The sequence below is a fragment of the Microcaecilia unicolor genome, chromosome 2, assembly GCF_901765095.1.
Source record: "Microcaecilia unicolor chromosome 2, aMicUni1.1, whole genome shotgun sequence".
Taxonomy (NCBI): Eukaryota; Metazoa; Chordata; class Amphibia; order Gymnophiona; family Siphonopidae; genus Microcaecilia; species Microcaecilia unicolor.
In genome coordinates, this window is record NC_044032.1 from 523,192,951 (window position 1) to 523,208,178 (window position 15,228).

Genomic DNA, 15,228 nt, shown 5'->3' on the forward strand with positions numbered 1-15,228 from the left:
CCAAAGATATAATAAAGCTGGAAAAATTACAGAGGAAGGCAAGTCACTTAGGAGGCAATTCTATAAATAAGCACCTTCACTTAGGCATTCTGATACCTCAAGGTGAGAGCCTATTCTATAACATCTGAGTGACCAGGTTCTGTTATAGAATACTAGCATAACCCAGTATCAGAGTGGAGGAGTGGCCTAATGGTTAGAGTAGCAGGTTGAAGACCCGGGTAATTCATTTAGCCCTCCATTGTCCCAGGTACAATATACTACTTAGATTGTGAGCCCATTAGAGACAGTGCCAGTACCTGTAAATAAACTGTAAACCGCTTAGGTCTAGGCGGTATATAAATACTGGAAATAAATAAATGCCTAACATTTAGGCCATGGAGCTGGCATTAAGTGCGGTGCTTAAATATGGCAGGGATGTATGTAACTTACATGCCCATGTCCCACCCCCTGTTATGCCCCTCCTTACATGTTCCCACTATGCCACTTAGATACGCTCTTAGAGAACAGTAGAGGCCGACAAACAGCTACTGAAACTGTCTAAACACTTCGGCTGAAACTTATCACCGTTTGGTTGTGTGAATGTGAACCAATGAGGCCCACTGGGAACTGTCAGAGCTTATAGTTGGCAGTCCTCTGCTAAACCAGTGTTTCCCTAAGTCTGGACCTGGAGTACCCCTTGCCAATCAGGTTTTCAGGATATCCAAAATGAATATGCATGAAAGAGATTTGCATATAATAGAGGCAGTGTATGCAAGTTAACCATGCATATTTATTGAGGATATTCTGAAAACCACAGGTACTCCAGGACTGGACTTGGGAAACACTGTGATAAACCCACAGATTATTACCCTCCAGTCCCAAGAACTGCAAGAACAGGCTGATAACTGGGAGAGCCATTTTAACAAGGACTTCTCAACAAATCTGGCATGTTTAGGTTCCCAAGCCAATACAAGTGTAGTTAAATATCCTCTGAGGCTGGAACTTTGTGAGAATGCATAAAAAAAAAAATTCATGATTACCAGCTTTTTATGCTTACTCAAGCTGTGCACTAGTAACAAGAGAAAATAGCTCTGAGATGTTTCTCATTTTGTATTGTTATAAAACTGATTAAGGAAAAGCATGATACAGATCCTTACTACAATAGGGTAAAGGAATCTAGACACTGGTCTACACAATCCAGAATAAAAAAAATCACATTGATGTCACTGAACGTGAGGACTATAAGTTCTGAAAAATTACAATCAAGAGCAATACATTTCTCAAATTATTTTCTAATATATAAACTACATTTCATCATAACAATTTCCCTACTAACAATATAAGCTGACTGGTACTTGTGCTTGAAAACAATCACTGCAGGTTTCTTTCTCATAGAATCTAGCTTCTGCACCCCAAACGTTTGATTAAAACATTGCATCTTCATCATACCCAACAGAGCCTGGAAATTCTTTAGAACTACCCAAATAGTATCTAAGCCAGAATATATATAATAATTTAAATAATAAAGACCATATTTTACTTCCAAGCAAAATAGCCTCTGCACACATGGACCTCAGCTAACAAAAACTGAAACTAAAAGCCAGAGTGCTTTTACAATAGCTGACTGCACCACATTTGGAGTTACAGCTGATGACATATCTGCACTTTTGAATCAAAAGCATTTATTTGGAGCATTCTGTTCACCATATACCTCCCTCGACTACCTTACAATCCCTTGTGTTCTAGTGGTGTACTCAGGACCCGGGGCGTAGCCAGACACCCAATTTTGGGTGGGCCTGGGCCCAAGATGGGTGGGCAGAAGAACTCTGCCTTGTCCAACAAGTGATTTGGTCTCTCCCTCGCTCGCCTGCATGCCATATGGCCTCTCAAATATCCCCCCCTCCCCTGCATACCTTGTAAATACCAGATTTTCACCTGCAGCGAGCAGCAGCTAATACACACTGCTCATGTTGGCCCCACAGCCTTCCCTCTGATGCAACCTCCTGTTTCCGCATAGGTGGGAATACATCAGAGGGAAGGCTGTGGGGCCAGTGCAAGCACTATGTATCAGTCGCTGCTCACTGCAGGCTAAGATCTGCTACTTAAAAGATATGCAGGCAGGACAGTTGTTGGACGTTTTCAGCTAGTGGGGCTTGGGGATCCCTGCCTGCCACATCTTAGGTATGTTGCTACTGGGTGGGCCTGAGCCCACCCGGGCCCACCCTTCGCTACGCCACTGCTCAGGACAGGAGTGATCCCCAGTCACTCTTGCCCATGTCAGCTCTACTCTGAAAATGACTGCAGTGACCTCTTGTGGCTGTCTTGCGAGATTGCCACAAGAGGTCGCTGCAGCCATTTTGAGAGCAAAGCCAGCATGGGCAGGAGTGACTGGGGATCAACCCTGCCCCGACTACACCCCTACTCCACTAGGGATTGTAATATAAGCCCAAGAGGGGATACCTAGAAGTGGGCAGTGGGGAAAAGCAACTCCTGTTTGGAGGGAAGAGGAGGAGAGGGGAAGGGAAGGAGGGAGATAAACAGCACAAGGCAAATGTTTTCGGCTTCCACCAAAAACACATGGTCAGTTTGGGCCGAAATTGAAACCATGGTGGTAGTCTTTTAGCTGAAAATGAAACTGGGCAGAAAAAGATTTTGGGCCAGTTTTGGCACTGTAACCAAAACCAAAAGTAAGTCAACCTCTACAGAACACTGCTTAGGCAGAATACTGACACTTATGCACATGTGTGCACCTGCATGGTCAGTGTCAATATTTTTGTACATTTACGGATGCAAAATACGTGTACATGTAAGCACTTTGTTACAGAATTGCCTTTTTAGGAGTCTGTTTACTAAAGTGCAGTCAGATTTTGCACTTACTGTGTATTAAGAGACAAAATTAATGGGCGGCAAGCACACAGGCTATGCGTTAACTCTTGAAGGCAGGTCAAGCACTCTCCCTGCAGTTACTGCACAAATAAGTTGCCTACCTTATGTTAAACTCAAGCGCAATTAGCATGGATGCACCTAATGCCACCTCTACAGGTTTAATCTTACTGCACATTTGAAAGTATGCTCTAATAAGAACATAAGAATAGCCATACTGGGTCAGACCAAAGGTCCATCTAGCCCCATATCCTGCTTCCAAATAATAGCCAATACAAGTCACAAATACCTGACAGAAACCCATATAGTAGCAACTTTCCATGCTACCAATCCCACGGCAAGCAGTGGCTTCCCCAATGTCCACCTCAACAACAGATTATGGACTTTGCCCCCAGGAACTTGTCCAAACCTATTTTAAACCTAGAAATGCTAACCGCTGGTATCACATCCTCCAGCAATGAACTCCAGAGCTGAGCTATTCACTGAATAAAAAAATATTTCCTCCTATTTGTTTTAAAAGTATTTCCATGTAATTTCATTGAGTGTCCCCTGGTCTTCCTACTTTTTGAAAGAGTGAAAAATCGGTTCACTTCTACTTGTTCTACACCACTCAGGATTTTATAGACCTCAATCATATCCCCCCCTCAGCCGTCTCTTTTCCAAGCTGAAGAACCTTAACCTCTTTAGCCTTTCCTCGTATGAGAGGAGTTCCATCCCCTTTACCATTTTGGTCGCTCTTCTTTCAACCTTTTATAATTTCATTTGTATCTGTTTTGAGATATGGCAACCAGAATTGAACACAATACTCAAGGTAAGGTCGCACCATGGAGCGATACAGAGGCATTATAATATTCTTGGTCTTATATACCATCCTTTTTCTAATAATTCCTAGCATCCTGTTTGCTTTTTTGGCTGCTACTGCCACACACTGGACAGAGGATTTCAGTGTATTGTCTATAATGACTCCTAGATCATTTTTCCTGAGTGCTGACTCCTAAGGTGGACCCTATCATCAAGTAACTATGATTCGGATTATTCTTCCCAGTGTGCATCACTTTGCATTTGTCCACGTTAGACTTCATCTGCCATTTGGACGCCCAGCCTTCCAGTTTCCTAAGGTTACAGTACACTAACTGCAATGCATAGTCCATGCCCAATCTTCACCTATACCTTGCCCAGTCCCTGCCCCATCCCACCCTAAGTTGTTACTTACACATGTAAATGATTAGATTCCTGTCATTTATATGCCTTCCTTCCACCTAGGCTGCTCCTTATAGGTGCCCTGATGCTGTGTGGTGAGAACAAGATTCCATTACAGAATACTAATGTGCCTTTAATTTAGGCACTCGCACTTGCACCACCCATGGACCTGGTGTAACTGAGATACTCAAATGCAGCTAGAGTGCGCATAACTTACAGTGCATCTCCCTAGTCGGTATTCTATAAAGATGCGCACAAAAAGTTTTACGTGTGGATCCAAAAAGGGAGTGTGGCCATGGGCAAGGTCAGGGGCATTCTCAGAGTTTGCATACAGTGATATAAAATACGGCAAACCCGCCCCTAATTTAGGCACGAGGATTACACAACGTTTCAGTTGGGCGCAGGTCCCGACGCTAACTGCTGTTCTATAAACAGAACCCAACTTGGAGCGCCATTTATAAAATAGTGCTTAGTGCTCATTTTTTTTACTAAATGTAGCCCTTAGGGTACTTAAATGAATAAGTGCTATATTTCTCTGTATTTATGTGCACAAATGAGTGTGTAACCATGGTCACATAGTTAAAGAACTGCCCCCACGTCCATCTCTCAACATTCGGAGATTTGCTATTCTACTTTTTCAATACAAGAATACATGGAGCTGCTTGCTGAAACTCCAGCAGTGCTTCAAAGTATTCATAATGCAGAAACTGGTTGTGGGTTTGGCAGCTGTAGATTTGTCCTGCTAGTCACGCACCTGTCTTCCATGGAATGCAAGATCTATCCGAAACCAGCGCATCAGAGGAAATCTGAAGAGGGTTTTCACAGCAAGATCTGTCCCATTGACCAGCTGCACCTGAATATGAGCATGGCCTAATTGGAAGGTACAGAACAGAAAAATCAATTAAAACGCATAGATTTAACATTGATGCCATAATTGCATGTTGAATGTGTTGGAATGTAATTGTATTTTACATGCATTGCCTGTCACCTATTATTTCTCTGTGATTACTCTGTGACCTCTGATGTGAATTACTTAGAGAGGTCACACAGCTATGCAACTTCCTGTGGGGGATAGATGAAGCACATGCAGCACATGGAGCACATGGAGCTCATGATCTCTCCTAACCTGAGAGGATCTATGGTGGTGTGAGCATCCATTACCATCTAAGCACATGGAAGGAGCTGATAATACAAATGTATAGTAATATGTATATATAAGCCTGTCTGATTATAATCTAACTACAAACTGTGAGTAAACAGATGTTTTGTTACTTCAACTTTAAAGTGACTCAGCAGTGAATTATTCAGGGGTGAATGAGAGAGAGATGAAGAAAGAAATTAACATTTCTAAAGCTGAAGCTGTGTGTACTAAAATCTGCTAATTATTTACTACAAATAATCCAACAAAAGGGTTATGGGCCCAGGGTCCAGGAATTGAAAAAGAAGAGAAATATTACCAGGCAGAAAAAAAGGCCACATTTTTCTCTTAAGTTTTAAAGGAAAGATTCAGTCTGTCTCTCTCTCCCCCCACACAGCAGACAGAAGGCTAAGAAAATGGCTGAGGGAAGAAATTCACCATTTTTCTATTCTCTCAAGGTGCCTAAATTAACTGAGTTTAATTATCGGCAGTGGGAACTAAGATTCATATGTCTCCTTCGAGCAAAAAGATTAAATATATGCTTAGATCAAGACAGAACAGCTGAAAATATGGCTGAATGGGACAATGCAAACTATTATGTGAAGTGCATGCTTTTGGAAGCTCTCTCAGAGAAACAAGCCATATTAGTGGAGGGAAAAGATACACCAAAGGACATTTTATATAAACTGAGAACTATGTATGCAACTACATATGCAAAGCAGCAACCAATTTGGCTGGCAGAGTTGAATGAAACCAAATTAAGGGATAAAAGTAAATGTAATGATCACATTATGTATCTTATGTCTTCATTTCAAAAGCTAGAACTTTCTGGAATTCCCATGTGTGATGCATTGAAAAGAGCATTTCTTTTTACCTCACTATCAAAGAAGTTTGATGTTTTTAGGTCTGTAAATGAGGCCATTGAAGGGCAATCTTTTGAACAGGCAACATCAAAACTAAGGCAGGAATGCATAATAAATGATTCTGAGGAGATGTGTTCTCAAAGCAAGTCAGAGAGAAATGAAACAAATTTCTTGGCAAAGAACAGAGGAAGGCGGAGCTATGGGAAAACTCCACCCAAGGGCAAGCTGATTTGCTACTCATGTGGAAAGGAGGGACATGTATCTAAATGGTGTAAGGAAACACAAAACACTCCCTCTAGCTCACCTAAGCCAATGGAACTAAAGAATTTTCAAACCAGGAAATGTATGAAGGACAAAGATAAACACAAGGGCTTTCTAATGGCAGAAAAATCTTTGACTATGGTAAATAATAATTCAAATGAAAGTACTTGGATTTTGGATTCAGGGAGCACATGCCATTTAACCAATTGTAAGGATTTCTTTCAGGAAATGTGTCCAGAGGAAGGTATTCTTAAAACTGCAAACGCAGGGACTGCTAAGATCCAAGCAAAAGGTATTGGATTCTTAAAATGCAAAGTGTCTAATGAAGTTAAAGAAATTCCTGTAAGTGATGTCTTGTATATTCCCCAAGCAGTTTGCAATATGCTTAGTGTATCTACATTAGATAAGAAGGGATTTGTGATTCATTTTGAAAACAGTAAGTGCACAATCTCTAAAAATGATGAAGTGTATGCTGAAGCTTTTATGCATAATGATGTTTATAAACTGAGCATTTCAGGTGAAGCCTCACATATGGCGCAAGTAAGGAAGAATGATGGTAAATGTAGTCTGGAAATCTGGCACCGCCGCCTGGGACATCGTGATTCTAAGGTGATCCAGGATCTTTACAGTAAGCAACTGGCCACCGGCATTCAGATAAGTGAAGATGCTGGTAAAATGGAGAAATGCATAGACTGTGTTACTCAAAAAGGTGTGAGACCCTCATTTCCTGCATACACAGGAAATAGGAGTAATAAAGTGCTGGACTTAATACACAGTGACTTATGTGGACCGTTTAATATCCCATCATTGGGAAATAACAGATTTGTGCTAATATTCTTGGATGATTTCTCTAGATATTGTGTGGCCTATTTGCTGAAAGAGAAAAGTCAAGTCACAGACATGCTGAAGAAATACGTAGCCATGGTGAGCAATAAATTTGAAAGAAAACCAAAGGTTCTTCAGACCGACAATGGTGGTGAGTTCACTTCACAAAGCATGCGCACATTTCTAGAACAAGAAGGCATTCAGCATATCACAACAGTAGCTTATACACCAGAGCAAAATTCTGTTGCAGAGAGAAAATTTAGGTCACTTGTGGAAATGACCAGATGTATGCTGTCAGATAGCAATCTCCCTAAAAGACTATGGGGGGAAGCCATTCTCACAGCAGTGTACCTACAAAACAGAATGCCAACTAAAGGCGCTGAGCGCACACCACATGAGACATGGCATGGTAGGAAGCCAAACCTGTCACACATAAGAACATTTGGAAGTACAGCATATGCTCATGTACCAAAGCAAAGAAGGCATAAGCTGGATTCCACAACAGAAAGGGGCATTTTAGTTGGCTATGCTCCAGGACACAAAGGATATAGAATTTTGAATCTGAAAACTGGCATTGTTGGCATAAGACATGTTACATATTTTGATGAAAACAAAAGGGTTGATAAAGGCTGGATTATCCCAGATGAGCCTTATCATCCAGAATATGAAACTAGAACCATAATAGACATGCCAGTGTATATAAATGCCATACCAAGGCAGATGTCTGAAAGCAACTCATCTGTATCTAACGAGGAACAGGCAGAGGAAACAGACACAGAAAGGATCATTGAAGAAGACAGTACAGTTGGAGAAGGGGAATCAATTGGAGAAGGACTCTCAGATTTAGAGGATGCGGAAAGGTCAGACCAACCTGTTGTCAGACGCTCATCCAGGGAAAACAAAGGTGTTCCACCCCCAAGACTGTCTTACCTAACAAAGTCAGCAGAAGCTCAAGAGCCCTTAACATGGGCTGAGATTGAGAAAATGCCAGCAGAAGAAGCTGCTGAATGGCATAAAGCTGCACAAGAAGAAATTGATGCATTGGATAAAAATAATACTTGGATTCTTACAGAATTACCTCCTGGCAAGAAAGCTATAGGATGCAAATGGGTATTCAAGTTAAAAAGGAATGCACAAGGAAAAGTGGAAAGGTATAAAGCCAGATTAGTGGCAAAGGGATATCTTCAAAAATATGGAGAAGATTTTGATGAAGTGTTTGCACCTGTAGTGAAACACACGACAATCAGAACACTTCTGAGCATTGCAGTCTCAAAAGGCATGCAAGTCAACCACATTGATGTGAAAACAGCATTTCTTCACGGAGATATAACTGAAGACTTGTATATGGAACAGCCAACAGGTTTCATAAATACAAAACAAAGACAGCTAGTGTGTAAATTAAACAAAGGTCTTTATGGATTAAAGCAAAGTGCAAAATGTTGGAATGATAAATTGCATGAAATATTGACAAATTTAGGATTTAAGCAAGGTGAAGCAGATAAATGTTTGTACACTAGGTGCACAAATGGACAATATGCATACATTTTAGCTTTTGTTGATGATCTGCTCATTGCAAGCAAAAGTGAGCAAGAGTACAAGGACATTGTAAAATGTTTAAACCTCAATGTTGAGATAAAAGAACTTGGTAATGTGTCATACTATCTTGGTATAGAAATTGAGAAACAAAATGATGGTTCTTATCTTCTAAGCCAGAAGCAGAAAATAAATGAGCTTATTGAAAGTTTAGGTATGCAAGATGCCCAAGTTGTAAGCACTCCCATGATCACTGATTTTCTGAAGGATGAAACAGTAAGAGAACCTTTACCAGATAACATCCAATATAGATCAGCCATAGGTAAGCTTTTATATCTAGCTACCACATACAGGGCTGATATAGCAAATGCAGTAGGAATTTTGAGCAGAAGGGTCAGCTCACCTACCAAATCAGATTGGACTGCAGTTAAAAGGATGGTAAGGTATTTAAAGGGTACCATTGATTGTAAATTAAAGATTTCAGCCAATAGTAATCCAAAACTAATATGTTACTGTGATTCAGATTGGGCAGGGGATCATTCTAATTATAAATCCACAAGTGGATATGTGTTTATGTATGGAAATGTACAAATTTCATGGGCCAGTCATAAACAAAGTATTGTGAGTTTGTCTTCTACAGAAGCTGAATACGTGGCCGTATCGGAAGCGTGCAGAGAACTGATGTGGATTGAAAAACTTTTGCTGGATTTTGGAATAGCTGAACAGAGACCAATCCAGATAATGGAAGATAATCAGAGCTGCATCCGACTGTCACAGAATGACAAGGTTCAGTCACGCACCAAGCACATCGCAACGAAATACCACAACGTGCGAGAGTTGGCGAAAGAAGGGGTCATCAGTCTACACTATTGTCACACCAGTGAGATGACAGCTGACATCATGACCAAACCGTTACCCAGAGAACATTTTGAAAATCTGCGTATAAAGCTTGGACTTTGTATGAATAAATAATTGCATGACAGTTATGCATGAGAAGGGGTTTGTTGGAATGTAATTGTATTTTACATGCATTGCCTGTCACCTATTATTTCTCTGTGATTACTCTGTGACCTCTGATGTGAATTACTTAGAGAGGTCACACAGCTATGCAACTTCCTGTGGGGGATAGATGAAGCACATGCAGCACATGGAGCACATGGAGCTCATGATCTCTCCTAACCTGAGAGGATCTATGGTGGTGTGAGCATCCATTACCATCTAAGCACATGGAAGGAGCTGATAATACAAATGTATAGTAATATGTATATATAAGCCTGTCTGATTATAATCTAACTACAAACTGTGAGTAAACAGATGTTTTGTTACTTCAACTTTAAAGTGACTCAGCAGTGAATTATTCAGGGGTGAATGAGAGAGAGATGAAGAAAGAAATTAACATTTCTAAAGCTGAAGCTGTGTGTACTAAAATCTGCTAATTATTTACTACAAATAATCCAACAGAATGATTCATGCAGCTGTTTCCCTAGTAACTGTAATGCATTCTCATATATAGCTGTACTAACAGGGTCATATTGCTATCCTGTACTACATCAATGTGTGATGGAATATTTTAGGACCTCTACTACAAAGCAATTAGAGCTATTCCAATTATTGCTATGAATTACAGGGCCTATTTACTAGCCAATGCACGTGCATGCAATTTGATAAATAGGCCCCTGAATTAGCTATGCACAGACAAATATAATGGGGCTCATTTTCAAAACAAAAAGCATTCAAAAAATGTCACAAAGTGGCAGATGGACTTTTTTCCACCAAAACATCCAAATTGCTATTTTCGAAACTCATGTTTAAGATGTTTCTCTCATCTAAATCTTAAGGAGGGGCACATTGGAGGTGTGTTTTGAGCAAGACTAGGGCAGGTTTACAATTTGGACATTTTTCTGCGATAATCGAATGTGTCCAGGGTAAAAAAAATAGAACTTTTTTGGCTAGACCTATTTCAATAATGACTAAGTGCCAAAAAGGTGTCCAAACTGACCAGATGACCACTGGAGGAATAAAGACATGACCCTCCTCTTAATCCCTTAGTGGTCATTAGTGGTCACTGACTCCCTCCCACCCCCCTAAGAGGTGAAAGTGACAGTACCTACCAGGCTCTATGACAGCTGCCGACATAATGGCCATTCCTCTTACAGCAGCAAGCAGGCCTCTGGTGCAGCCTAGAGGTTGATGCAGTGGACTGTAGAGTAGTGGATACAGGCCCATATCCCACTCTAACAGGTACTCTTGTGGTAAAAAGTGTGAGTCCCCCAAAAACCATAAAATACCTATCATATATCCTTTATCCCACTTAAGGAATACATTATTAGATCCTTATGCTTCATAAAGACAACCATTGATCATTAAACAGTTGCCTTCTGGTCAGTATTCTTTTGAAGAAGTAATCTTCAGAATTGCCATGAGGAGTAATTTTACTAATCATTCCAGGAGGGAAAAAAAACACTTTTGCTTGGTGCAGACACATACTTAAAACTCACATGTATTTTTTGTGATGTCTCGAGCTGAACTTACCTTCTTCAGTTAGAAACAGTAGAGGCGTAGTATACATGTTGTTTGGGTCAATGTGATGAACAATTCCACAGAGTGGACTTTTGCAGTAGTGGAGTAGATACAGCCAGGTTGAAATGGTAAACCTAGAACAGTATTCAATGAATTATTCACACTGTGTAACACATATATTAATATAGTAAGGCTGGCAGATAAAGTCCTGTATGGTCCATCCAATCTGCCCTTCAAGGCGGCCACAGTTGTACCTTCCACTCCATAGAGGATACAGCCCTCCATGCCCTGTTTAAAGTGCAACTAATTCTTCTTGGCAGTCTAAAAACAGTATTTTTTTGAATATCAAACCTCAGTCCTCAAACTACATAGCTGAATGGATATGTGGTATGCATTGGACAAGGAGAGGCAGGACAGAATGAAGGAAAATATAGGATTATAGTAGACTAAGAGGGATTCTAAGAGGAGCATAATCGAAAAGGACGCCCAAGTTTTTCTGAGGACATCCTCGCAGGACGTCCCCATAAAGGGGCGGGGAAACCCGTATTATCGAAACAAGATGGACGTCCAGCTTTTGTTTCAATAATACGGTCGGGGATATCCCAAATCTGGAAATTTAAGTCGTCCTTAGACTTGGCCGTTTCTGATTTTCGGCGATAATGGAAACCGAGGAGGCCCAACTCAGAAACGACCAAATGCAAGCCCTTTGGTCGTGGGAGGAGTTAGCATTTGTAGTGCACTGGTCCCCCTCACATGCCAGGACACCAACCGGGCACCCTAGGGGGCACTGTAGTGGAATTCAGAAATTGCTCCCAGGTGCATAGCTCCCTTACCGTGGGTGCTGAGCCCCCCCCAAAAACCCCAAAATCCACTACCCACAACTGTACAGCACTACCATAGCCCTTACGGGTGAAGGGGGGCACCTACATGTGGGTACAGTGGGTTTCTGGTGGGTTTTGGAGGGCTCACATTTACCACCACAAGTGTAACAGGTGGGGGGGATGGGCCTGTGTCCGCCTGTCTGAAGTGCACTGCACCCACTAAAACTGCTCCAGGGACCTGCATACTGCTGCAATGGACCTGAGTATGACATTTGAGGCTGGCATAGAGGCTGGCAAAAAAATATTTTTGAAGTTTTTTTTTATGGTGGGAGGAGGTTAGTGACACTGGGGGAGTAAGGGGAGGTTTTTTTTTGTTTGTTTTGTTACATTTGTACCCCACGCTTTCCCACTCATGGCAGGCTCAATGCGGTAGGCAATGGAGGGTTAAGTGACTTGCCCAGAGTCACAAGGAGCTGCCTGTGCTGGGAATCGAACTCAGTTCCTCAGGACCAAAGTCCACCACCCTAACCACTAGGCCACTCCCCGATTTCCTCCGGAGGTCATCTTGTTAGTTCGAGCACCTTTTTGAGAAAAAAACTGACCAAGTAAAGTCGGCCAAGTGCTCATCAGGGACGCCCTTCTTTTTTCCATTATCGGCCGCCCATGTGTTAAGCACGCCCCAGTCCCGCCTTCGCTACGCCTCCGACACGCTCCCAGGAACTTGGTAATCCCCGCGACGGAAAGCAGTTGGGGACGCACAAAATCGGCTTTCAATTACGCCGATTTGGGCGACCCTGGGAGGATGCCCATCTTCAGATTTGTGTCGAAAGATGGGCGTCCTCCTCTTTTGAAAATAAGCCTGTAAATGTTTTCTAACTATACTGGGGGACACGTACTGGAACTGGTGATTTTTAAGGGTAAAGGTTATAGTGTGCCTTTCTGTGGTACAACCAAAGTGGTTTACATATAAACATATTTAAAGCTGATCTTATCACCTGCTGAATATAAACGGATATCACACAACACAGCCGGTCAGGTGTGGATATTCACTGCCAAACCAGCTATGTTTAGCAGTTAAAATAGGCTGCACAAATAGCAGGTCTATCTTTAACTGCTAAGTACTTAACCGGTTAGTACTGAATATCAGCTTAACCAATTAAGTTGTCATGGTCAAAAATGAAGCCAGAATTTGAATGCCGGCTGGCTGAAACAGCCCGACATGGAATATCTGGGTTATAATGCCTGAGGCGGAAAGTAAAAGCACTGGCCGCTGCAAGCTGAATATCGGGGGGGGGGGGGGGGGGGGGAATAAATAAATAAACAAACATATATACATACATACACAATATGGACCCAATTCTATAAATGGCGCAAAGGGGAAAAAAAACGTTCTAAGCACATGTAAGAAGTGACAGCCATACCTGTCACTTCTTACATGTGCTTACACCTGCTCTACAGAAGGCCCGAATATATGTTCTACTCTTTTGCCGCTGGTCGTATATAATTAGCTGTGGTTTTCTACATATACCTGCTGCACCACTTTTGTGATTGTTTATAAATTATCCTGTAAGTGTTTAACATTTACTTACATTGGATAGTCAGCATGACGCTGCCTGATTGCCTCAAGTTCCCGGTTTTGAAATCTTGCCAGCTTTTTCACAATCCCATTATTTTCTCCACTGGATGCATAGGGAAAACTGAGGAGTTGTGTCATATCTGTGAAAAGCAAAACAAGCCTTGATTTAACAGTACATTTTAAAAGTCACATTCAACTAATTCCATAGTAACAGATGCTTCTATTTCTGATCTTGCTTCATATTCTTATAACAGCTGGGGGGGGGGGGGGGGGGCAAGATCCCCCGGGCCCGGCACCAGAGTCTGTCTCTCTGCTGCTCCTGTGTCTCGGGACCCGTGTGAGAGTCAATTCGATAACCCAGTCCTGGCACAGACCGAGGAAGGTAGGGGGCGGGGGCAGTGGGGACTGTTGCCTGAATTGGAGGGCAGCAGCTGTGACCTGAATGGGGAGGGGGGGGCAGCGGCGGCTGCATCAGCAGTCCTGCCCTGGTCCGGCTCTGTCTCTTGGCAGCCTTGATAACAATACCTAGAAAGGGATGGTACATAGGTGCTCCAAGGCACAGGTAAGTTTGCACAAGTGCTGGAATATGATGGTGGGGGGGGGGGGGGGGAGGAAATTAAAAATGGGTCCACAAATGCATGTTTGTTTAGGGCCCATATAGTTTTAATCTGGTCCTGTCTCTCCCTCCGTCCCCTCCATCCCAGGGCCCAACATCTCTCCCTCTCTCTTTTCTCCATCTAACCCATTGTCCATATCTTTCTCCCTCCCACCTCATCACTCCAGGATCCAACATCTTTTCCACTCTCTTCCTTCCCTCCCTCCATCCCAATATCCACCATCTCTCTCTCCCTTCCCTCTCTTCTCAAGCCATCATTTCTTTCTTCAGTCTCCTCTCCTTATTCCTGGTATTTTCCCCTCTCTCTCATCCTCCCCCAACCTTAAAACAGCTCCAGGGTCCCCAGTAATCTGGTATCTCTTCCCTTTCTCTCCTCTCTGTCTGACATCTCCCTGCCTCCTCCCCTCCCCAATGTTCTCCCTGCCTCCTCCCCTTCCCAATGTTCTCCCTGCCTCCTCCCCTCCCCAATGTTCCTTACAAGGTATTATTCTTTACAGAGCACGCTAGCAATTCTGATAGGCTGTCTGTACCAACCTCTGATCTTTCCCTCTGCCATGTTCCACCCAGGTGGAAAAAGGAAGTTGCACCAGAGGGAGCAAAACACGGCAGAGGGAAAGACTGGAGTCAGCACAGACAGCCTATCAGAATCGCTGGGCCTGTGGGGCCCATGAACTCCTAATGTCAATCCTGCTCAAAGGTGTGTCGAGGGATGACTTATTTTTTAGGTACTCTGGCTCATATTGGCTGAGAGCCAAAATATTAAAATAAAAGGGAAGCAAAATGTAAAATAGTGAGAACACACAGACCATGTAATGTCATGGACCACTACAGCCAGGAACCGATAAGTAGGGTTCAGATTATACTGTGATACTAGAAGCCAAATCAAAATAGCAACCAGGTAACAAAACAAAATATGTAGCAGACAAGAAAACACATTTAAGATCAGTTGGGTATTAAAGGTATCTCACATTAGTCTATAGCATTTATTCACAAAAGGTTGGTGTCCATCACAG

At 42.3% G+C, this 15,228-nt stretch overlaps 1 protein-coding gene across 2 annotated transcripts in view; it reads right to left on the bottom strand.

Moving 5' to 3' along the window:
• Positions 1 to 15,228, bottom strand: part of SEL1L3 (SEL1L family member 3) — a 163,975-nt gene that overhangs the window by 119,839 nt on the left and 28,908 nt on the right. For both annotated transcript variants that reach the window (XM_030191255.1, XM_030191256.1), the window contains exons 3-5: positions 13,613 to 13,739; positions 11,215 to 11,336; positions 4,817 to 4,932 (exon numbers count right to left, since the gene is read on the bottom strand). In XM_030191255.1, coding sequence (XP_030047115.1) covers positions 4,817 to 4,932; positions 11,215 to 11,336; positions 13,613 to 13,739 — 365 coding nt within the window. The remainder of the gene's footprint in view (positions 1 to 4,816; positions 4,933 to 11,214; positions 11,337 to 13,612; positions 13,740 to 15,228) is intronic.